At 43.6% G+C, this 25,008-nt stretch overlaps 1 protein-coding gene across 1 annotated transcript in view; it reads right to left on the bottom strand.

Moving 5' to 3' along the window:
• gpnmb (glycoprotein (transmembrane) nmb) overlaps positions 1 to 5,324 on the bottom strand; it is a gene marked incomplete at its 3' end in the record, with an annotated part of 89,480 nt that extends 84,156 nt beyond the window's left edge. The window contains exon 1 of the mRNA XM_072282985.1: positions 5,252 to 5,324. Within this exon, the coding sequence (XP_072139086.1) occupies positions 5,252 to 5,324 (73 nt within the window). The remainder of the gene's footprint in view (positions 1 to 5,251) is intronic.
• Positions 5,325 to 25,008: the final 19,684 nt, after the last annotated feature.

Raw genomic sequence — 25,008 nt, 5'->3', positions numbered from 1 at the left:
GAACACCCTGTCAAGTCCTGGGGATTTATCCATTTTAATTTTCCTCAAGACAGCAAGCACCTCCTCCTTTTCAATCTGTACAGTTTCCATGATCTCACTACTTGTTTCCCTTAATTCCATAGACTTCATGCCAGTTTCCTTAGTAAACACAGACGCGAAAAACCTATTTAAGATCTCCCCCATTTCCTTTGGTTCCACACATAGCCGACCACTCTGATCTTCAAGAGGACCAATTTTATCCCTTACAATCCTTTTGCTCTTAATATACCTATAAAAGCTCTTTGGATTATCCTTCACTTTGACTGCCAAGGCAACTTCATGTCTTCTTTTAGCTCTCCTGATTTCTTTCTTAAGTATTTTCTTGCACTTCTTATACTCCTCAAGCACCTTATTTACTCCCTGCTTCCTATACACGTCATACAACTCCCTCTTCTTCTTTATCAGAGTTGCAATATCCCTTGAGAACCAAGGTTCCTTATTCCTATTCACCTTGCCTTTAATCCTGACAGGAACATACAAATTCTGCACTCCCAAAATTTCTGCTTTGAAAGCTTCCCACCTACCGATCACATCCATGCCAGAGAACAACCTGTCCCAATCCACGCTTTTTAGATCCTTTCTCATTTCTTCAAATTTGGCCTTCCAGTTAAGAACCTCAACCCTAGGACCAGATCTATCCTTGTCCCATACCACCACAACTTTATGTTTCCTGCAGTTGCCTGCTATCTCTCTGCAGATTTGCACTTCCAATTCTCTTTGACTATTGGGTGGTCTGTAATACAATCCCACTAATGTGGCCATACCTTTCCTGTTTCTCAGCTCCACCCACAAGGACTCAGTAGACAAGCCCTCTAATCTGTCCTGCCTGAGCACTGCTGTAATATTTTCCCTAACAAGCAATGCCGCTCCCCCACCTTTCATTCCTCTGCCTCGATCACATCTGAAACATCGGAACCCTGGAATATTAAGCTGCCAGTCCTGCCCCTCCTGTAGCCAAGTTTCACTAATTGCTACAACGTCATAATTCCACGTGTCAATCCACGCCCTCAACTCATCCGCCTTCCCCGCAATACTCCTAGCATTGAAATATATACACCTCAGAAGATTTTTACCACCACTCACAACCTTTCTATCAGTGGATTTGCTTGAACTTTTAACATCATTTATTTTCACCCCAGCCACACTGTCAGCTCTGGTACTGTGGTTCCCATCCCCCTGCAAATCTAGTTTCAAGCCCCCCCAATAGCATTAACAAACCTCCCTGAAAGGATATTGGTCCCCCTGTAGTTCAAGTGTAACCCGTCTCTCTTGTACAGGTCCCACCTGCCCCAGAAGAGGTCCCAATTATCCTGAAATCTGAAACCCTGCACAAAAGAATTATTGAAAAACAGCACCCAACAGGGTAGACAAATGACCAGTGTGTAAAATTCAACAAACTGTGCAATATAAAAGAAAAAAAAAAAAGAAATAATAATAAATAAATAAACAATAAATATTGAGAACATGAGATGAAGTGTCTTTGAAAGTGAGTCGATAGGTTGCAGCCGGAAATGCAGGTAGAGGAATAGCAGATGGAGTCTAATGGACACAGGTTTGAAGTGCTGCACTTTGGGAGGTCAAATAAAAGGTGAAAGTAACTGGCAGAATGTTGATAACCAGAGGAATCTCGGGGTGCAGGGCCCCAGATCCCCAAAAGTGGCAACACAAATAGGCAAGAAGGACAAATGGCATATTAATGGGGGTGTTGAGAATAAAACTTTGGAGTAAGCTGTGCAGTTCTGATTGCCACATTATGGAAAAAAAGTTGGAGGCTTTGGTGAGAGTGCAGAAGAAGTTATTCAGGTTGTTGTCTGGATTGGAGAGTGTTAGCTATAAAGCGAGATTAGACACACTTGGATTTGTCCAATGAGAGGACATACTTTTGGAGAAATATCTGGGGGTGGGTGTCAGAGACAGCTATTTTACACAGGGTGCATAGAATGGGCAGACACACTGGAACATTTAAAAGACTCTCAGATCAACACATGGAGAATAGAAAAATGGAAGGCTACGTGGGCGGGTAGTGTTAGGAGGAGGTTCAAAGGTGAGCAGAACATTATGGGCCAAGGCCTGTACTGTGCTGTAATGCATGATTTATGCTTTCTCTGGAAGCTGAGGGGCAACTTGATAAAAAATTATAAAATGATTAAACAAGACAGATAGTCAGAGCACCAGGGTAGAAATGTCAAAGACTAGAGGGCCAGCTGTAAGGTGAGAGCAGGTTGACTCTATGGTTAAGAAGGCATATATCTCTATCTCTCAACAATGCTGCTGGAGATGGTGCCAGAGTCCATGGACCTCGGGCAAGAGTTAATCGACAAGATTTGTGGATTGGACTCTGCAGTTCATATTATAATGTGTTTCTGTTCTCTGGTCTCTCCTTTTTTTGTTGCTGTTTTGTGCATTTTTGGTCAGGGCAAACTAGTGATGCGGCCTGCAGATAGCAAGAGACGTGACACAGGATTGGACTGAACTGAGCTTAACTGAATATGTCTGGGCTCTTTCAATGCCTTTGTGATTTGTTGTTTTGTATTCTGTGTTCATTGCTTATTATTTTTTCTTGCCGTTTGTGCAATTTTTTTCTTTCTTTTGTGCGTTGGAGGTTTGATGCTTTTCTTTAAACGGTACCATGGTTTTCCTTGTTTCGTGGCTGTCTGTGGGAAGACAAATCTCAGGGTTGTATACTGCATAGTCTTTGATAATAAATGTACTTTGAACTTTTAACTTTGATCTCTGGAAAAAGCAGTTCCTTGTCATCTTTATCTTAACAAGTACTTATTAACAATGACTAAGTAAAAATTATTGATGTCAAAAGTACCATGTCAATCATTCTATTCTGTTCAAAACCCTCCTAGCATTCCTGTATATTACTTATCCCACTTGGATAATTGTAATCACCTGTAATTCTATTTGTTTTAGTGTCCATAATGAACACAAAAATTTTAATGTACGCAAAAGAGATTAGAAAGTTCAAATAGTACTGTGAGGACTTGATTAAAACAATGTGGGGACCATCTGAAAAATATCACAAACCTTCTAAAAAAAAATAACAGATTTTTTAAAAAAAGATTGAATTAAAGATAATGAGATACCGCCCAGCTAAGAGAGGGCAAACACAGTAATCATTATTCATGTGACTATCAGTTGACAGGATAGAACAGCAGGGAGCTAGCACTGTAGCACTGCCAATGGTAATATCTTTCAACTACACTTGACGTTGTGCTCAGCCAGTTTATTTGAAATGTTGTGAATCAGGTGGTTGTTATCCAATATGTAGTTTGATTCAATTCTGAATTCCACTAGCTCAGCTAGTCTTTACAGCTCCACAGCTATGTGACACTGAAGGACGTCTGCAGCTGTGGTAATGCTGTTCTTTGGTGCTGCTGTTGAGCGGTGGTGGGTAGAGCTCTGCCCCATTGCAGTGTACCAGTAAGGTAGCTGCATTTGCCTGCCAGGGCATGGTACCAACCAACCATACAAGCCAGAATCCAGTTATTGTTTCAATATGGTACTGTAAGGGATCAGTTTTTTTAAGAGAAAAATAGAACATGGATATTCCACAAACACAAGAGATTTTGCAAATGCTGAAAATCCAGAGTAACCCAAAAAAATGCTGGAGGAACTTAGCAGGTCAGGCAGCATCAATGGAATGGAATAAACAGTGATGTTTCAGGACAAGACCTTCGTTAGGACTATGGACGTTACACTGTTGCTGAGAGGAGAGAAAAGAATTGAAGCCAGTACCAGTGAAAGTCAGCATTGGTTCTCCCAGAATGTTGGTGAACCAGCAGAATAAAGGTTAAACATCCTATCACATTAAAGACATGGGAGCAGAATTAGGCCACTCAGCACATTGTTATCTCAGAAAAGGAGGAACCAAAAGGGATACAAATAGGGCAAAAAGTTGGAGATAAATGTAGAAAGTTCAATTCAATCTTCAAATCCTTATCCGAATCAGTAATGAACAATTATCAGTCAATATTGATCATTGGAATCTAATACAACTGTTATGGAACTATGAGGGAAGCTTGAAAATATGATGCATATTTGGTGCTTTGAATGTTTTCAAAGTTGTTAATCTCTGTAGCTGCACATAAAGTAGGTTCCAATGCCCGGATAGCCTGTCTATTAAAATTATATTCATGGACAAACTCACTGTATATGCAATTTCAAATTATATAATATGAATTGCAACCTTAAGCACGTTGTTCTTGGTATAAAATTTACTGAAGGGTAAGCTATAAGTTTTTTTTAAATTTGCATATGGCCAAAATTACCAATGTAAAATCTTTAGTTTTATTACTGTGAAATGGCATTCTCTCTATTCCATAATAAAAATATAATAAAAACAATTATCAAAGTTTCTTCATAATTTTTCAGATTCTACCCTAATTCAATAGTTATGTATAAAACTCTATTTCACTTCTGCAAAATTATTAAATTCATTAGAATCAAGGCTTTGTGATTTCTGTCTGTGACAATTCTTGCTTGCTCGGGCCACCTTTCTCTCATCTCCGGTTGATATAATCCTATTGAAAGTCACGGCTGCAGAGAGCATGCCCAGTTTTTGTGGAGTAGCATTTACCCTCTCTTTACCCCGAGCATTAACTCAAAGACAGAGAAACAAGAGCCTCTGTCTCCAAAAGTTCCATATCAAGTTTTAAGACTAGCAATTCATCCACTCTGGCACAAGACTGGACCATCAATCATATCGTCTCCTACCCACGCAATCGCGACTTCAGGCTCTAGAACAGAAAGTTTGTGCTATACTGATGGAGCAGTGCTGTGTCAAAGGTGCTTCAAGTGAGACGCCTAAGGAAGGGAACCCCATCTGCCACATCAGTGGACATAAAGAATGCCAAGGAGTTCTCTCTGCTCATCCCCAGTCCGGGTCGGTAAGGCAGGCGACTTGTATTAATAGCAGAACCACAGTGGTTTAGCTGCAGACATTCTGAAAATGGTTCTTGCTGATTTTATTTTATTAAAAAATGTTTTATGGTATCTCACACATTCTTCGGCTTAAATATGTTTAACCAGGATCCGAACTTTTTACCGGAGCGCAGCTATCCCTTATTAACTGACGGTCCATGTCCATCAGACACACACCCACACCTCATCTTGCTTGATTTCGCTTTCTTTTAAATACAAGGTGTGCATTGTAATAGCACCGAATTTTGAGTTAAGTCTTGACAAGTTTAAAAATAACACTTACGCTTGCTGGCAGCTGTTTCGAGGACGAGTAGGAAGGTGGTTGCGAACAGACTGAACAAGAGACAGCCCTTCATAGCGAGTCCAGGGATGAACACTTTCTCAGGACTCCGCGCAAAGCCACTGCTTAATAAGACAGTAAAATTCACTCCTCGTACAGTCACTGCCTCATCATCTCTTTCCTAATCATGTGATGAGTTTAATAAAAACCACTTGACTGCCTATTAAAAACTGCGCTCAGTTCTCCTCCCGGGTCTGAGTCATTGTCCGCATGCTTTCTCTGATACCTTTTGATAAGACGGAATGCCTTGTCTTCATGCCCCAGGGATATGGATCACGGCAGAAGGCGCCGGCGGAAAGAACTGGGCTCCTTCATCGAAAGATGGAGCTGAGGCTTTTGATTTTGTTTCCAAAAACCAAATAAATCAAAAACGTGTAGTCTTTTTGAGTGGGACATTTGACAAACAGGGATCAAGGAACTTAGAGTGCAAGTTAGTTTGTTTCTTCGCCTGGAAGGACTGTTTGGAGCCTTAGGAAGTCAAACTGGATTTGCCGTGGTCATGGAAATGAACAGTGTCACCAAATTTCCACCCTTTTAATTCCAATTATGGAGAAGCATGATAAACTTGTACTGCAAATATTTTCTTGTCAGGTCGGCTTTAGGGTTTAAAACATAGAACTTAGGACAGTACAGTACAGTAAAGGCCATTCAGCCCACAATGTTGTGCCGACCTTTTAACTTACTCAAAGATAATTCCAAACCATAAGACCAAAAGACTATAAGATGTAGGAACAGAACTAGGTCAGTATCCCATCAAGTATCCTCCACCATTCCATCATGGCTGATCCCAGATCCCCCTCAACCCCACATACCTACATTCTTGCCATATCCTTTGTTGCCCTGACTAATCAGGAAACAATCAACTTCCGCTTTAAATATACCCATGGACTTGGCCTCTGCTAGAGTCTGTGGCAGAACATTCCACAGATTCACTACTTTCTGGCTAAAAATAATTCCTCCTTAACTCTGTTCTAAAAGGTCGCACCTCAATTTTGAGGCGGAGCTCTCTAGATCTGGATACACCCACCTCATGAAACATCCTCTCCAAATCCACCTTAACTGGTAGGTTTCAATGAGATCCTTCTGGGTTGTTTCTAAATTCCAGTGAGTACAGGCCCAAAGCTGTGTTTGGGAGCAGACCCAAGTGCAGGACACAGGCATGGAGACAGACTTGACTTGGACTCAGAGCCTGGACTTGGGCTTGACTGGAACAGTCTGCTCTGAGTAGGTCCAGCGTAGCTCAGAGTAGTGGGACACGGCTGGACCTACTCAGCTGGAAACGAGATGACTAAACCAGACAATACATACCTTGACACGAAGAATCTCATGAAGTGGCCAACAGCCGGCAATCACTTGACTGGACACGAAGCCTTGACTTGGACTGGGACTTGAAGCCTTCAAAACAAAACAACGACAGACCACTTGCATCCCGGCTCAGAGCAGTGGCAAAGCGGCCGGACCTACTCAGCTGGAAATGAGATGACAAACAGCAAACAACGACAGACCACTTGCATCCCGGCTCGGAGCAGCGGCAAAGTGGCCAGAGACACTCAGCCGGACATGAGACGACAAAAACAAACAACAACAGTCAATACGAATCTTGACACAGAGAAGCTCATGAAGACAGTCTCCTATTCTTGGCGGCCCGGAACATTCATCGCCGCCTTGGCTACGGTGACAGACCAACCCCGAGTAGCTGTAAGCTGGGGTTTTTATTCTGCTGGTTCGGATGAAGATCAGGTGCTCTAATCAAGGAGCCTGGTGGAACACGGGGAAAAAGAAATGAACAGAAATGAGTGGTTAACAGACCGGACTATGACAAAAGCTGCCAAACGATCCTATCTTTACCCCTTCATTCCCAGAATCATCCCCAAGAACCTTCTCTGGACTCTCTCCAATGACAACACATCCTTTCTGAGATATGGGGCCCAAAACTGTTGACAATACTCCAAGTGCAGCTTGACCAGTGTTTTATAAAGGCTGAGCATTATCTCCTTCCTTTTACATTCCATTCCCCTTGAAATAAATGCCAACATTACTTTAGCCTTCTTTACCACAGACTCAACCTGTAAATTAACCTTCGAGGAGTCTGGCATGAGGACTTCTAAGTCCCTTGCACCTCTGATGTTTGAACCTTCTCCACATTTAGATAATAGTCCACACTATTGTTCCTTTTACCAAAATGTATCAATTCCATTACCCAAATCATTGACAAACAATGTGAAAAGCAGCAGTCCCAGTACTCACCCCTAAGGAACCCCACTAGTCACTGGCAGCCAACCAGAAAAGGGCCTTTTTATTCCCACTCACTGCCTCCTGCCTGTCAGCCATTCCTCTATCCATGCCAGTAGGACTTTATCTTGTTAAGCAACTTATGTTGGCACCTTATCAAATGGCTTCTGAAAATCCAAGTAAATGACATCCACTGCCTCTTCTTTGTCCACCTTGTTTGTTACTTCCTCGATTTGTCAGGCAAGGTTTCCCTTTACAGAAACCATGCTGACTTTGACTTATTTTATCATTAGTCTCCAAGTACCTCGAAACCTCATCCTTAATACTAGACTCCAACACTTTCCCAACCACTGAGGTTAGGCTAACTGTCCTATAATTTCCTTTCTTTTGCCTTCCTCCCTCTTAAAGAGTGGAGTGACATTTGCAATCTTCCAGTCCTCCAGGACCATGCCAGAATCAAGTGATTCTTGAAAGATCATGACCAATGCATCTGTTATCTCTTCAGCAACCTCTCTCAGGACTCTGGGATGTAGTCCATCTGGTCCAGGTAACTTATCCACCTTAAGACCTTTGAGTTTGCCTAGCACTTTTTCCTTTATCATAGCAATGACACTCACTCCTGCTCCCTGACACTCACAGACTTCTGGCACACTGCTAGTGTCTTCCACAGTGAAGACTGGTGCAAAGTATTCGTTAAGTTCATTTGCCATTTCTTTGCTCCCAATTACTACCTCACCAACATCATTTTCCAGTGGTCCGATATCAATGCTCACCTCCCTTTTACTCTTTACATAATTAAAAAAAAAGTTTTGGTATCCTGCTTTATATTATTGGCCAGTTTGCCCTCATATTTCATCTTTTCCCTTCTTATAGCTTTTTAGTTGCCCTTTGTTCGATTTTAGAAGTTTCTCAATCATCCAACATCTTCTATGCCCTTTCTTTGGCTTTTATACAGTCCTTAATTTCCCTTGTCAGCCATGGTTGCCTACCCCTGCCATTTGAGAACTTCTTCCTCTGTGGGACATATCTATCCTGCACCTTGTGAACTATTCCCAGAAACTTCAGCCATCTCTGCTCTGCCATTGTACCCGCCAGTATCCTCCTCCAATCCACCTCTCTCATAGCTCTGTAATTCCCTTTATTCCATTGTGATACTGATACACACGAGTTATGTTTCTCCCTTTCAAATTAGAGAACATAACCCTCCATTTTTCAATCATCCATTTTACTATCTAAGAGTATCTTAAATGTCCCTAAAGTACCTGCCTCCACCACCACCTCTGACAGCACATTCCACGCACCCCCACTCTGTGTAAAAAACCTACCGCTGACATCCCCCTATACTCCCCTCCAAACACCTTGAAATTATACTCTCTAATATAAGACATTTCCACCCCAGGAAAAATGCGCTGGCTGTCCATTCTGTCTATGCCTTTCATCATCTTATGCACTTCTATCAAGTCGCTTCTTATCCTCCTTCACTCCATAGAAAAAAGCCCTAGCTCGTTCAACTTATCAATAAACACATCCAGCCAACATCCTAGTAAATATCTGCATGCTCTCTAAAGCTTTCATATCCTTCTATAATGAGGTGACCAAAATTGAACCCAATATTTCAAGAGTTCAATATTTGAACTCTAACCAGAGTTTTATAGTTGCTGTATTACCTCATGGCTCTTGAACTCAAACCTCTAACTGATGTAGTTGCCTTTTTAACAACCCTATCAACTTGTGTGGCAACGTCTGTGTATGGACTTGGATCTCAAGATTCGCCTCTTCTTTCACACTGGAAGAATTCTGCCATTAACCTTATATTCTGGCTTCAAGTTCGACTTTACAGACTGTATCACTTCACGCTCGTCCAGATTGAACTTGATCTACCATTTGTCGGGTTCTTGATTAACAAGGGTGTCAAAGGTTAGAGAGAGAAGGCAGGAGGATGAAGCTGAGAGAGGAAAGTAAATTAGCCATTATGAAATTCTGCTCCTTTGTCTTAAGTCATTGCATTTTACTATATTTGTAGAGTTCAAGGCTATTTTACTGAACTCATTGGTTTTACTGTCTTTACTCTTCTCTTCTCTTCTCTAATCCCCATACTAATTACATTGACCTGTGAGTTCCGTTCATGTCATCAGTGCTTGAGGGGATGGGTCCTTCCCATCTATGCTCCTCAATGTTTCATCTCCACACCAAATCCTGGTGTACTTTGATCCAAAAATGTATTTCCATCTTCACCCGTCCTTCCTCATAGGTACAATTTTCCAGAACTGGAAATATGTTTGAAAATCTCTGCTATATCCCCTGCATTGCAACCATTCCATCCTATATTTACTCTCATCTGTTAAATTCTACATTTTCTACAATGCTATAAATTCTATATTCTTGCACATATACCTTTACAACATAGTGTCCCAGTTGTATTTGATCCAGCTTATTGGAAAATTCACATTTCTGAATCAAGCAATGCACTCGGAGAAAATGAAAATGGTGTTCATTGTAAATTCAGGTGAAGAATTTTACAATTTACGCTAGCATATGAGTCAATATGTGTGAACATTGTACATGGCCTATCAGCGGCGTCAACAGAGCTCTACAAAGAGGAACTTTTCGCAGGTTGATGGCGGTTGTTTAAAAAGGGAGCCTCGAGAGCGTTTGTCCATTGTACAGGGCCTATCAGCAGCATCAACAGAGTTCTACCAGGAGGGATTTTTAGCAAGTCGGCGGCAGTTATTTAAAAAGGGATCTTCAAGGGTGTTTGTCCATTTTACAGGGCCTATCAGCGGCAACAACAGAGCTCTGTAAACTAAATGAAAGTACAGAAGGGATAAGCAGAGTGGCCATCGTACAGGAGTAGGCCAGTGGTGAGAGTAGATGCGACAGGATTTGGCTCAAAGAAGGCTTTGGCTCGGAAGAGACGTTGGCTCTGTGTAAAGCACCTGTTAAGGTTTCCGTTTTGTTTTATTTTCCTCTTACTGTACCATTTAAATGGCTGTGGTGTGCTCTTCGTGCCAGATGTTGGAGAACTGGGAGACCCAGAGTCTCCCAGGGAACTTTATCTGCGTGAAGAGCATCCAGCTACAGCTCCTCGAAGACCATGTTAGGGATCTGGAGCAGCAACTGGATAACCCTCAGCTTGTACGGGAGAGCGATGATATAATCGATCAGAGCTACAGGGAAGTAGTCACCCCGAAGTTGCAGGAGGCGAGTAGCTGGGTGACTGTCAGGAGAAATGGAAATAGGCAGTTGGAGCAGAGCAGCCCTGTGGCTATTCACCTCAAAAACAAGTATACCGCTTTGGATACTTCTGTTCGGGATGGCCTCCCGGGAGAATGCCACAGCAACAGGGTTACAGAAACTGAGCATGGGTCCATGGTGCAGAAGGGAAAGAGAGAGAAGAAGGGAGTGTTAGATATAGGGGACTCGATAGTGAGGGGAACAGACAGGAGATTCTATGGACATGAACGGGACTCCTGGATGGTCTGTTAACTCTCAGGTGCCAGGGTCAGGGATGCCTCAGATCACGTCCACAACATTTTGGAGAGGGAGGGGGAACAGCCAGGTGTTTTGGTACATATTGGTACCAATGGTATAGGAAGGAAAAGCAAAGAGGTCCTGAAAAGAGAATTTAGAGAGCTAGGTAGAAAGCTGAGAAGTGGGACCTCCTTGATAATTTCTGGATTGCTACTGTGCCATGTGCCAGTGAGAGTAGAAACAGGATGATTTGGCAGATAAATGCATGGCTGAGAAGCTGGTGCAGAGAGTTGGGCTTCAGGTTCTTGGATCATTAGGATCTCTTCTGGGGGAGGTAAGACCTGTTCAAAAGTGATGGGTTGCATCTGAACCCAAGGGGAACAATATTCTCACAGGCAGGCTTGTTAGAGCTGTTGGGGAGGGTTTAAACTCATTTGGCAGGGGAGTGGGAACCGGAGTGAAGGGGACTTAGGATAGGACAGATGGTGAAATTAAAGATAGCGTGCAGTCAGACTGTCAGGAAGGGCAGGCAGGTGATGGGACTTAGTTGCAGCCAACAGGCTGAGTATCAAATCATTAGGGATGCAGAATCAGAAAGGATAGCAAATACGGTACTCAAGGTGTTGGATCTAAATGTGCGTAGTATAAGAAATAAGGCGGATGATCTCGTTGCTCTATTACAGATTGCCAGGTATGATGTTGTGGCCATTACTGAGTCCTGGCTGAAGGATGGTTGTAGTTGGGAGCTGAATGTCCAAGGTTATACATTGTATTGGAGGGATAGGAAGGTAGGTAGAGGGATTGGTGTGGCTCTACTGGTAATGAATGGCATCAAATTAATAGAAAGATGTGACATAGGCTCGGAAGATGTTGTATCCGTGTGGGTTGAGTTAAGAAACTGCAAAGGTAAAAGGACGTTGGAGGCAGTTATATACAGCCTCCCAACAGAGGCTGGGAGGTGGACCACAGATTACAACAGGAAATAGAAAAGGTGAGTCAAAAGGGCAATGTTATGGTAGTCATGGGAGATTTTAACATGCAGGTCGGTTGGGAAAATCAGGTTGGTAATGGATCTCAAGAGAGTGAGTTTGTTGAATGCCTAAGAGATGGCTTTTTAGAGCAGTTTGTCGTTGAGCCTACTAGGGGATCAGCTATACTGGATTGGGTGTTATGTAATGAACCAGAGGCGATTAGGGAGCTTAAGGTAAAAGAACCCTTAGGAACCAGTGATCACAATATGATAGAGTTCAACTTGAAATTTGATAGGGAGACAGTAAAGTCTGATGTAGCAATATTTCAGTGGAGTAAGGGAAATTACAGTCGTATGAGAGAGGAGCTGGCCAAAGTAAATTGGAAGGAGCCGCTGGCAGGGATGTCAGCAGAGCAGCAACGGTGTGCTTTTATGGGGAAAATGAGGAAGGTGCAGGACATTCCAAAAATGAAGAAGTATTCAAATGGTAAAATAGTACAACCGTGTCTGATGAGGGAAGTTGAAGCTACTGTAAAAGCAAAAGAAAGAGCATACAACAAAGCAAAAATTAATGGGAAGATAGAGGATTGGGAAGTTTTTAAAAATCTACAGGGAGCAACTAAAAAAATCATTAGAAGGGAAAAGATGAAATATGAAAGCAAGCTAACAAATAATATCAAAGTGGATAGTGAAAGTTTTTTTTCCAAATCTGTTAAAAATAAAAGAGAAATGAGAGTGGATATAGGACCGCTAGAAAATGAGGCAGGAGAAATAATAATGGGGGACAAGGAGATGGCTGATGAACTAAATGAGTATTTTGCATCAGTCTTCACTGTCAAAGACACTAGCAGTGTGCCCGGTGTTTTAGCATGCGAAGGAAGAGAAGTGGGTGCAGTTACTATTACAAGGGAGAAGGTGCTCAAAAAGCTGAAAGACCTAAAGGTATATAAGTCTCCTGGACCAGATGAACTGCATCCTAGGGTTCTGAAAGAGGTAATGTTAGAGATCATGGTGGCATTAGAAATGATCTTTCAAAGATCATTGGACTCTGTCATGGTGCCAGAGGACTGGAAAATTGCAAATGTTACTCCACTCTTTTAAGAAAGGAGGAAGGCTGCAGAAAGGAAATTATATAACAGTTAGCTTGACTTCATTGGTTGGGAATATGTTAGAGTCAATTGTTAAGGATGAGGTGATAGAGTACTTGGTGACACAGGACAAACTAGTATAAAGTCAGTGTGGTTTCCATCAGGGAAAATCCTGCCTGATGAACCTGTTGGAGATTACAAGTAGGATAGATAAAGGAGATGCAGTGGATGCTGCATATTTGGACTTTCAGGCCCTTGACAAGGTGCCACACATGAGGCTGCTTACTAAGTTAAGAGCACGTGGTATTACAGGAAAGTTATTAACATGGTTGAGCATTGGCTGATTGGCAGGAGGCAGCGAGTGGGAATAAAAGGATGCTTTTCAGGTTGGCTGCCAGTGACTAGTGGTGTTCTGCAGGGGTCAGTGTTGGGACCACTTCTTTCTATGCTGTATATAAATGATTTAGATGATAGAATAGATGGCTTTGTGCCAAATTTGCAGATGACATGAAGATTGTGGAGGGGCAGGTAGTGTTGAGGAAACAGAAAGGCTGCAGAAAGACTTCGACAGATTAGGAGAATGGGCAAGAAAGTGACAAATGAAATGCAATGTTGGAAATGCATGATCATGCACTTTGATAGTAGAAATAAACAAGCAAACTATTTTCTGAATGGGGAGAAAATCCAGGAACCCGAGCTGCAGAGGGATTTGGGAGCCCTTGTGCAGAACATGCTGAAGGTTAACTTGCAGACTGAGTTGGTGGTGAGGAAGGCAAATGCCATGTTAGCATTCATTTCAAGAGGTCTAGAATACAAGAAGAGGAATGTGATGCTGAGGCTTTACAAGGCACTGGTGAGGCTTCACCTTGAGTATTGTGAACAGTTTTGGGCCCCTCATCTTAGAAAAGATGTGCTGGCATTGGAGAGGGTCCAGAGGAGGTTCACAAGGATGATTCCAGAAATGAAAGGGTAATCATATGAGGAACTTAAGATGGCTCTGGGTCTGTACTCGCTGGAATTCAGAAGGACAAGGGGGGATCTCATTGAATCCTTTAGAATGTTGAAAGGCCTAGACAGAGTAGATGTGGAAAGGATGTTTCCCATGGTGGGAGAGTCTAGGACAAGAGGGCACAGCCTCAGGATAGAGGGGTTCCCTTTCAAAATAGAGATGCGGAGAAATTTCTTTTGCCCAAGGGTGGTGAATTTGTGGAATTTGTTGCCACATGCAGCTGTGGAGGTCAGGTCGTTGGGTGTATTTAAGGCAGAGATTGGTAGGTTCTTGATTGGACATGGCATCAAAGGTTACGGGGAGAAGGCTGGGAACTGGGGTTGAGGAGGAGGGGAAAAAAAGGATCAGCCATGATTGAATGGCAGAGTAGACTCGATGGTCCAGATGCCCTAATTCTGCTCCAATGCCTTATGGTCTCACTCAAGTTCAGAGATTTCAGTTTTTTTGTTCTGTTCTGAGAAACAAACAGAAGCCTTGGAACTTGCAAAACTATTTTGGAATACCAGCAGGCATATCTCATTGTGTTCAGTTTTTCTGAATAAAGACCCATTTGATGGTTTGCTGTAAAAATGCAGAAGTGGGTCGTTGATAAAATCCTTGTGAAGAAGTAATCACTCTCAGATGACCAATTTTCCAATAATGTTGTTTGTGTTACTGCTGAACCTAATTAATTTCTTTGATACTGCAGAGCAATTTAACCATTTGAAAACAAATACTGAAGAAATGATGCTTGAGACCATGGCACAGTTTCCCACCTCTACTGACAAGGTTCAAAGCTGACCTCCAGCGCTGTATGGAGAATGCACATTTCTCCCTGTGACTACATGAGAAGGAGCATAGAGTCATAGAAGAGTACAGCACAGAAACAGGCCATTCAGCCTGCCTTGTGCTGCTAGATCCTGGCAGATCGCTGCCCCCACCTCTGCCCCTCTGACCCTCAACACCGGAGCCCCTGAGGTCTGTGTCCTGAGCCCCCTCCTTTACTCTCTGTATACCCATGACTGTCGCCACCAACAGCTCCAATCTGCTAATTAAATTTGCTGACGATACTACATTGATTGGTCTTATCTCAAATAATAACAAGGCAACCTACAGAGAAGTCACCTCTCTTAAACAATGGTGTTAAGAAAACAACCTCTCCCTCAATGTCACAGAAACAAAGGAGCCGGTTGTGGACTACAGGAGGAATGGAGACGGGTTAACCCCTATTGACATCAATGAATCTGGGGTTGAGAGGGTGAACAGATTTAAGTTCCTTGGCATCCACATCACTGAGGATCTCGTGTGGTCTGTACGTATCGGCTGTGTGGTGAAAAAAGCACAACAGTGCCTCTTTCACCACAGATGGTTGAAGAAGTTTGGCATAAGGACTAAGAACTTTCTACAGGGGCACAACTGAGAGCATCCTGACTGGCTGCATCACTGCCTGGTATGGGAACTGTACCTCCATCAATCGCAGGACTCTGCAGAGAGTGGTGCAGACAGCCCAGCACGTCTGGAGGTGTGAACTTTCCGTGATTCATGACATTTACAGAGAGAGGTTTGTAAAAAGGGCCCGAAGGATCACTGGGGACCCAAGTCACCCCAACCACAAACTGTTCCAGCTGCTACTATCTGGGAAATGGTACCACAGCATAAAAGCCAGGACCAACAGGCTCCGGGACAGCTTCTTCCACCAGGTCATCAGACTGATTAATTCATGCTGATAAAATTGTACTTACCATAGAAACTACAGCACAGAAACAGGCCCTTTGGCCCTTCTTGGCTGTGCCGAACCATTTTCTGCCTAGTCCCACTGACCTGCACACGGACCATATCCCTCCATACACCTCCCATCCATGTATCTGTCCAATTTATTCTTAAATGTTAAAAAAGAACCCGCATTTACCACCTCGTCTGGCAGCTCATTCCATACTCCCACCACTCTCTGTGTGAAGAAGCCCCCTCTAATGTTCCCTTTAAACTTTTCCCCCCTCACCCTTAACCCATGTCCTCTGGTTTTTTTCTCCCCTTGCCTCAGTGGAAAAAGCCTGCTTGCATTCACTCTATCTTTACCCATCATAATTTTATATACCTCTATCAAATCTCCCCTCATTCTTCTACGCTCCAGGGAATAAAGTCCTAACCTATTCAACCTTTCTCTGTAACTGAGTTTCTCAAGTCCCGGCAACGTCCTTGTAAACCTTCTCTGCACTCTTTCAACCTTATTTATATCCTTCCTGTAATTTGGTGACCAAAACTGAACACAATACTCCAGATTCGGCCTCACCAATGCCTTATACAACCTCATCATAACATTCCAGCTCTTATACTCAATACTTCGATTAATAAAGGCCAATGTACCAAAATCTCTCTTTACGACCCTATCTACCTGTGACGCCACTTTTAGGGAATTTTATATCTGTATTCCCAGATCCCTCTGTTCCACTGCACTCCTCAGTGCCTTACCATTAACCCTGTATGTTCTACCTTGGTTTGTCCTTCCAACGTGCAATACCTCACACTTGTCAGTATTAAACTCCATCTGCCATTTTTCAGCCCATTTTTCCAGCTGGTCCAAGTCCCTCTGCAGGCTCTGAAAACCTTCCTCACTGTCTACTACACCTCCAATCTTTGTATCATCGGCAAACTTGCTGATCCAATTTACCACATTATCATCCAGATCATTGATATAGATGACAAATAACAATGGACCCAGCACTGACCCCTGTGGCACACCACTAGTCACAGGCCTCCACTCAGAGAAGCAATTTTCTACCACCACTCTCTGGCTTCTTCCATTGAGCCAATGTCCAATCCAATTTACCACCTCTCCATGTATACCTAGCGACTGAATTTTCCTAACTAACCTCCCATGCGGGACCTTGTCAAAGGCCTTACTGAAGTCCATGTAGACAATATCCACTGCCTTCCCTTCATCCACTTTCCTGGTAACCTCCTCGAAAAACTCCAACAGATAGGTCAAACTTGACCTACCACGCACAAAGCCACGTTGACTCTCCCTAATAAACCCCTGTCTATCCAAATGCTTGTAGATTCTGTCTCTTAGTACTCCCTCCAATAACTTACCTACTACTGACGTTAAACTCACCAGCCTATAATTTCCCAGATTACTTTTCAATCCTTTTTTAAACAACGGAACAACATGAGCCACTCTCCAATCCTCCGGCACTTCACCCGTAGACAGCGACATTTTAAATATTTCTGCCAGGGCCCCTGCAATTTCAACACTAGTTTCCTTCAAGGTCCGAGGGAACACCCTGTCAGGTCCCGGGGATTTATCCACTTTAATTTTCCTCAAGACAGCAAGCACCTCCTCCTTTTCGATCTGTACAGTTTCCATGATCTCACTACTTGATTCCCTCAATTCCATAGATTTCATGCCAGCTTCCTTAGTAAATACAGACACAAAAAACCTATTTAAGATCTCCCCCATTTCCTTTGGTTCCGCACAAAGCCGACCACTCTGATCTTCAAGAGGACCAATTTTATCCCTTACAATCATTTTGCTCTTAATATACTTGTAAAAGCTCTTTGGATTATCCTTCACTTTGACTGCCAAGGCAACATCATGTCTTCTTTTTGCCCTCCTGATTTCTTTCTTAAGTATTTTCTTGCACTTCTTATACTCCTCAAGCACCTGATTTACCCCCTGTTTCCTATACATTTCATACAACTCCCTCTTCTTCTTTATCAGAGTTGCAATATCCCTTGAGAACCAAGGTTCCTTATTCCTATTCAATTTGCCTTTAATCCTGACAGGAACAGACAAACTCTGCACTCTCAAAATTTCCCCTTTGAAGGCTTCCCACCTACCAATCACATCTTTGCCAGAGAACAACCTGTCCCAATCCACGCTTTTTAGATCCTTTCTCATTTCTTCAAATTTGGCCTTCTTCCAGTTCAGAACCTCAACCCTAGGACCAGATCTATCCTTGTCCATGATCAAATTGAAACTAATGGTGTTATGATCACTGGAACCAAAGTGCTCCCCTACACAGACTTCCGTCACTTGCCCTAATTCGTTTCCTAACAGTAGATCCAATATTGCATCTCTTCTAGTTGGTCCCTCTATATACTGATTTAGAAAACTTTCCTGAACACATTTTACAAACTCTAAACCATCTAGACCCCTAACAGTATGGGAGTCCCAATCAATGTATGGAAAATTAAAATCCCCTACCACCACAACTTTATGTTTCGTGCAGTTGTCTGCTATCTCTCTGCAGATTTGCTCTTCCAAGTCTCGTTGCCTATTGGGTGGTCTGTAATACAATCCCACTAATGTGGCCATACCTTTCCTGTTTCTCAGCTCCACCCATAAGGACTCAGTAGACAAGCCCTCCAATCTGTCCTGCCTGAGCACTGCTGTAATATTTTCCCTAACAAGCAATGCTACTCCCCCACCTTTCATTCCTCTGCCTCGATCACATCTGAAACATCGGAACCCTGGAATATTAAGCTGCCAGTCCCGCCCCTCCTGTAGCCAAGTTTCACTAATTGCTACAACATCATAATTCCACGTGTCAATCCACGCCCTCAACTCATCCGCCTTCCCCGCAATACTCCTAGCATTGAAATATATACACCTCAGAAGATTTTTACCAGCACTCACAACCTTTCTATCAGCGGATTTGCTTAAACTTTCAATATCATTTATTTTCACCCCAGCCACACTGTCAGCTCTGGCACTCTGGTTCCCATCCCCATGCAAATCTAGTTTAAAGCCTCCCCAACAGCACTAACAAACCTCCCTGAAAGGATATTGGTCCCCCTGTGGTTCAAGTGTAACCCGTCTCTCTTGTACAGGTCCCACCTGCCCCAGAAGAGGTCCCAATGATCCTGAAATCTGAAACCCTGCCCCCTACACCAGTTCCTCAGCCACTTGTTCATCCTCCAGAGCATCCTATTCCTACCCTCACTGGCACCTAGCACAGGTAGCAATCCTGAGATTACCACCCTTGAGGTCCTGCTTTTCAACTTCCTACCAAGCTCTCTATACTCACTGTCCAGGACCTCTTCACTCTTCCTTGCTATGTCATTGGTACCGATGTGCACCACAACATCTGGCTGGTCACCCTCCCACTTCAGAATGTCATGCAATCGATCAGAGACATCCTTGACCCTGGCACCCGGGAGGCAACAAACCATCCTAGATTCTCTGTGACGAACACAGAACCTCCTATCTGCACCTCTAACTATCGAGTCCCCTATCACTACCGCTCTCCTCTTTTTCCCCCCTCCCTTCTGCACTGCAGAGCCAGACTCAGTGCCAGAGATCCGGCTACTGCAGCTAGTCCCAGGTAAGTCATCCCCCCCAACAGTATCCAATGCGGTATACTTGTTGTTGAGGAGAATGGCCACAGGGGAACCCTGCTCTGCCTGCCCTTTCCTCTTCCCTCGCCTGACAGTGACCCAATTTCCTGTGCTCTGCTCCTTTGGCAACTACCTCCCTGTAGCTTCTATGTTATATTGACTGTCCTGTTTGTACATACTATTTATTACAAATTACTATTAATTGCACATTGCACAGTCAGACGCAGATGTAACGTAAAGAATCTTACTCCTCTTGTATGTGAAGGATGTAAGAAATAAAGTCGATTCAATTCAGTCCATCTAGTCCATGCAGAAACCATTTATGCTACTAACTGCCATCGACCCACACCAGGACCATAGCCTTCCATACCCCTTTCATCCATCCACCTATCCAAGCTTTTCTTAAATGTTGAAATTGGGCTCACATGCACCACTTGTGCTGAGAGCTTGTTCCACTGTCTCACTTTTCACCTTTCGTTCTTAACCCACGACCTCTAATTGTAGTCCCACTCAACCTCAGTGGAAAAAGTCTGCTTCCATTTACACTATCTATACCCCTTATAATTTTGTATATAAGGGGTCTGGTCAGGTCACTGGGCTGAGTGCTGCTGGTACCATATAACCCAGTACTACCTGTCGCATGGTCAGGTGGTTGGCAACTAAACTGGCTCCTCCACCAGGCTTGCCTGGTGAGGAGGGTGGCTAGGCAGCCTGCAGGACAGAAAACAAGACCTGTCAAAGGGCGGATGAACCCTCTCGTAGGGTCAACGGCCATCTAGCAAACACGTGCCATGAAGTGCAGAAAGGGCATCCCTTGCATCGAAGCTTGGTCTGGCCATTCACTGCAACAGAACTTCCCCCAGCCGTCTTGGACCCCACCATGTCACTGGATGCAGGAGGGGATGTCGAGAGGGTGGGTCTGGACCTGTGCAACCCCCTACTCACCTAAAATCCACTCACGCACACGCTGTTCCTTTCTGAGTAGGGTCCCACCCCACTGACTGAAAGGAACCATCATCATCCTATGGGATGGATAGCCAGAGAGAGGGTTAATTTTGTATACCTCTATCAATTATTCCCTCAGTCTACTACATTCTAAAAAATACAGTCCCAACCTGTTCAATCTTTCGTTTTAACTCAGGTCTTGCAGACCCAGCAACATCCTTGTAAATTTTCTCTGTACCCATTCAGTTTCATTTACATCATTCCTGTAGGTAGGTGACCAAAACTGTGCACAATACTCCAAAATACTCACCAAAGTCTCCCAGCTATAATCTTTCAGCCATGATTCAGTGATGCTTACAACATCATACCTGCCAATCTGCAATGTGCTGCAAGTTCATCTACCTTAATACGTATACGGCACGTAGTCAAATACAACAACTTCAGTCCTGTATTCACCCTTTTCGATTTTGTCACACCATGCTCAATCTTTTGATTCCTAACTTTGTCTGACATCTGCCTCTACAACCTCTCCACTAACTGTTCTGTGACCCTGATTCCCATTCCCCTGCAACTCTAGTTTAAACCCCACCGTGCAGCATTTACAAACCTTCCCACTAGGATACTAGTCCCCTCCCAGTTCAGGTGCAAACCTTTCCTTTTGTACAGGTCCCACCTTCCTTGGAGGAAAGCCCAGTGATCCAAAAATCTTATGCCCTTTCTCCTACACCAACTCCTTAGCCACATATTAATCTTCCTAGTTCTGGCCTCACTAGCAATGGCACAGCTAGCAATCCTGAGATCGCAACCCTGGAGGTCCTGCCCTTTAAGTTGGCACCTAACTCCCTGAACTTCCTACGCAGAGTGTCATCACTTCTCCTGCCCATGTCATTGGTACCCACATGGAGGCTGTTCACTCTCCCACTTAAGAATGCTGAGGACTCGATCCGAGATATCCCAGCTCCTGGAACCCAGGAGGCAACATACCATCTGGGAATCTCATTCTCACCCACAGAACCTTCTGTCCTTCCCCCTAACGAATCCCCTATCACCACCACCTCTTCTCCCTCCTTCCCTTCTGAGTCTCAGAGGCAGACACAGTGCCAGAGACACAGCCACTGTGACTCTCCTCTGTTAGGTCACCCCCACCCAACAATATCCAAAGTAATATTTCTGCTGTGGAGGGTGATGGCTACAGGGTACTCCGCACAGGCTCCTTAACTACTTTCCATTTCCTGTCACTCTGTTTCCTGTGTCCTGCTCCTACCTTTCTACACGTCCTATCTATCACCTCCTCAGCATCCTGAATGATCTGGAGTTTATACAGTTCCAGTGATGAAGTGTTTTTTTAGAGCCTGGTATTGAAGCAGATCAGCTCCTGTCTGCATGGTGACTTGGATCTGCTCCAGTTCACCTGCCGAAGTAACAGCTCTACAGCAGATACCATCTTATTGGTATTTTACACAACCCTGGAACACCTGGACAACAAAGGTGCATACATCAGGATGCTCTTTATTGATTACAGCTTGGCATTGAACACCATCATCCCCTCAAAACTAATCAGTAAACTCCAAGCTCAGGGCCTCAATATCCCTTTATGCACTCAGTCCTGGATTTCCTCACTCGAAGACCCCAGTAAGTTCAGATTGGCAAAAACATCTCTTCCACAATCTCCATCAGCATAAGAGCACCACAGGGATGTGTGCTTAGCCCCCTGCTCGACTTGCTTTACCCCTATGACTGTGTGGCTAAGTGCAGCTCCAACATCACATACAAGCTTGTTGATGACACCACTGTTGTGGGCTGTATCAAGGTGGGTGGGTGAATCAGCAAACAGGAAGAAAACCTGGCTGTGTGGTGTCATAACAACAACTTCTCACACAACAATACCAGAGGTCCACGAGCCAGGATCAACGGTCAGTAACTTTAAATTAGACCATAAGACCTTAAGACATAGGAGCAAAATTTGGCCATTCAGTCTATCAAGTGTGCTCTGCCATTCCATATGGCTGAACCCAGATCCCAGTCAATCTCATACACCTGCCTTCTCGCCATATCCTATTTTGCCCTGACCGATCAGGAATCAATCAACTTCCATCTTAGATATACCCACGGACCTGGCTCCACCTCAGCCTGTAGCAGAACAATCCACAGGTTCACTGCTCTCTGGCTAACCTTCCTTCCTTACCTCTGTTCTAAAAGGCCGCCACTTAACTTTGAGGCTGTGGCCTCTAGTTCCTCTCCACATCCACCTTATCTAGTCTTTTCAACATTCAGTAGGTTTCAATGAGATCTCCACACATTCTTCTAAATTCCAGTGAGTACAACCCCAAAACTGCTAAACTCACCTCATATCTTAACCCCTTCTTTCCCAGAATCATCCTTGTGAACCTCCTCTGGACTCTTTCCAATGACAACACATCCTTTCTGAGATATGGGGCCCAAAATTGTTGACAATACTCCAAGTGTGGCCTGACTAGTGTCTTATAAAGCCTCAGCATTATCTCCTTGCTTTCATATTTTATTCCCCTTGAAATGAATGTCAACATTGCATTTGCTTTCTTTACCACAGACTCAACCTGTAAATTAACCTTCTGGGAGCCTTGCACGGGGATTCCAAAGTCCCTCTGCACCTCTGATGTTTGTATTTCCTCTCCATCTAGATAATACTCCACACTATTGCTCCTTTTACCAAAATTCATGATCATACATTTCCCAACACTGTATTCCACCTGCCACTTCTTTTGCCATTCTTCCAACTTGTCTAAGCCTTGCTGCAATCACATTGCTTTCTTGGCACTAATTAAACCCCCATCTACCTTTGTATCTTCCGCAAACTTTGCCACAAAGCCATCGATTCCATTATCCAATTCGTTGACAAACAACGTGAAAAGCAGTGTTCCAATACTGACCCCTGAGGAACAAGACTAGTCTCTGGCAGCCAACCAGAAAAGGTCCCTTTTATTCTCACTCACTGCCTCCTGCCTGTGAGCCATTCCTCTATCCATTTGTTAAGCAGCCTCATGAGAAGCACCTTATCAAATGCCTTCTGAAAATCCAAGTAAATATAGAAACATAGAAAATAGGTGCAGGAGTAGGCCATCCGGCCCTTCGAGCCCATCCACTGCCTCTCCTTTGTTAACCTGTTTGCTACTTCCTCAAAGAAATCTAACAGATCTGTCAGGCAAGATTTACCTGTACAGAAACCATGCTGACTTTGACTTATTTTACCATTAGTCTCCAAGTACCCCGAAACCTCATCCTTAATAATAGATTCCAATTCTTTTCCAACCACTTAAGTTAGGCTAACTGGCCTATAATTTCCTTTCTTTTGCCTTCCTCCCTTCTTAAAGAGTGGAGTGACATTTGCAATCTTACAGTCCTCCAGGACCATGCCAGAATGAAGTGATTTTTGGAAGATCATGACCGATGCATCCGTCATCTCTTCAGCAAACTCTCCAGGTGACTTATCTGCCTTAAGACCTGACAGTTTGCATACACTTTTTCCTTTGTAATAGCAATGGCATTCACTCCTACTCCCTGACACTCACGGACCTCTGGCGCACTGCTAGTGTCTTCCACAGTGAAGACAGCTGCAAAGAACCCATTAAGTTCCCCCATTACTACCTCACCAGCATCATTTTCCAGTGGTCCAATATAAACTCTCACCTCCCTTTTACTCTTTATATAACTGAGAAAAACTTTTGGTATCCTTCTTTATATTATTGGCTAGTCTGCCCTCATATTGCATCTTTTCCCTTCTTATAGCTTTTTAGTTGCCTTTTGTTGGATTTTAAAAGCTTTCCAATCATCCAACTTCCCACTCACTTTTGCTACCTTATATGCCCTCTCCTTGGCTCTTATGTGGTCCTTACCTTCCTTTTCATCCATGGATGCCTACACTTGCAATTTGAGAACTTCTTCCTCTGTGGGACATAACTATCCTGCGCCTTGTGAGCTATTCCCAGAAACTTCAGCCAACTCTGCTCTGCTGTTATCCCAGCCAGTATCCTCCTCCAATCCACCTGGGCAAGCTCCTCCCTCATGCCTCTGTAATTCCCTTTATTCCATTGTGATACTGATACATGTGACTTATTGGGTTATTACGCAACACCTAATCTAAGAGCCTTTCTCCGAGAAGGCTCAAGCACATGCTGTTCTAAAAAGCCATCTCATTGGCATTCAACAAATTCCCTCTCTTGCAATCCGACAACAACCTGATTTTCCCAATTCCCTTACATATTGAAGTTCCCTATTACATTTGTGAAATTACCCTTAATACATGCCTTTTCCAGCTCCCTTTGCAATCTCAACCCAACATCTTGACTACTATTTGGAGGCCTATATATGATTCCCATAATGTGTTTTTTTTTTACCCTTGCAGTTTCGTAATTCCACCTACAAAGATTCAACATTCTCTGACCCTATGTCACCTCTTTGTAAAGACGTAATTCCATTGCTTACCAATACAGCCACGCCACTGCCTATGCCTTCCTGCCTGTCCTTTCATCCTTAGATGTTAAACTTCCAACCCTCTTTCAGCAATGACTCAACAATGCCCACAACATCATACTGACCAATCTCTAATTGCACCACAAGTTTGCCCACCTTTTTCCGAAAGCTAAGCGTGTTTAAATACAGCGCCTTCAGTCCTGCATTCTTTGACCTTTTG

Source organism: Mobula birostris, chromosome 19 (genome assembly GCF_030028105.1).
Source record: "Mobula birostris isolate sMobBir1 chromosome 19, sMobBir1.hap1, whole genome shotgun sequence".
Lineage (NCBI taxonomy): Eukaryota > Metazoa > Chordata > Chondrichthyes > Myliobatiformes > Myliobatidae > Mobula > Mobula birostris.
This window is presented reverse-complemented; position numbering and strand designations above follow the sequence as displayed.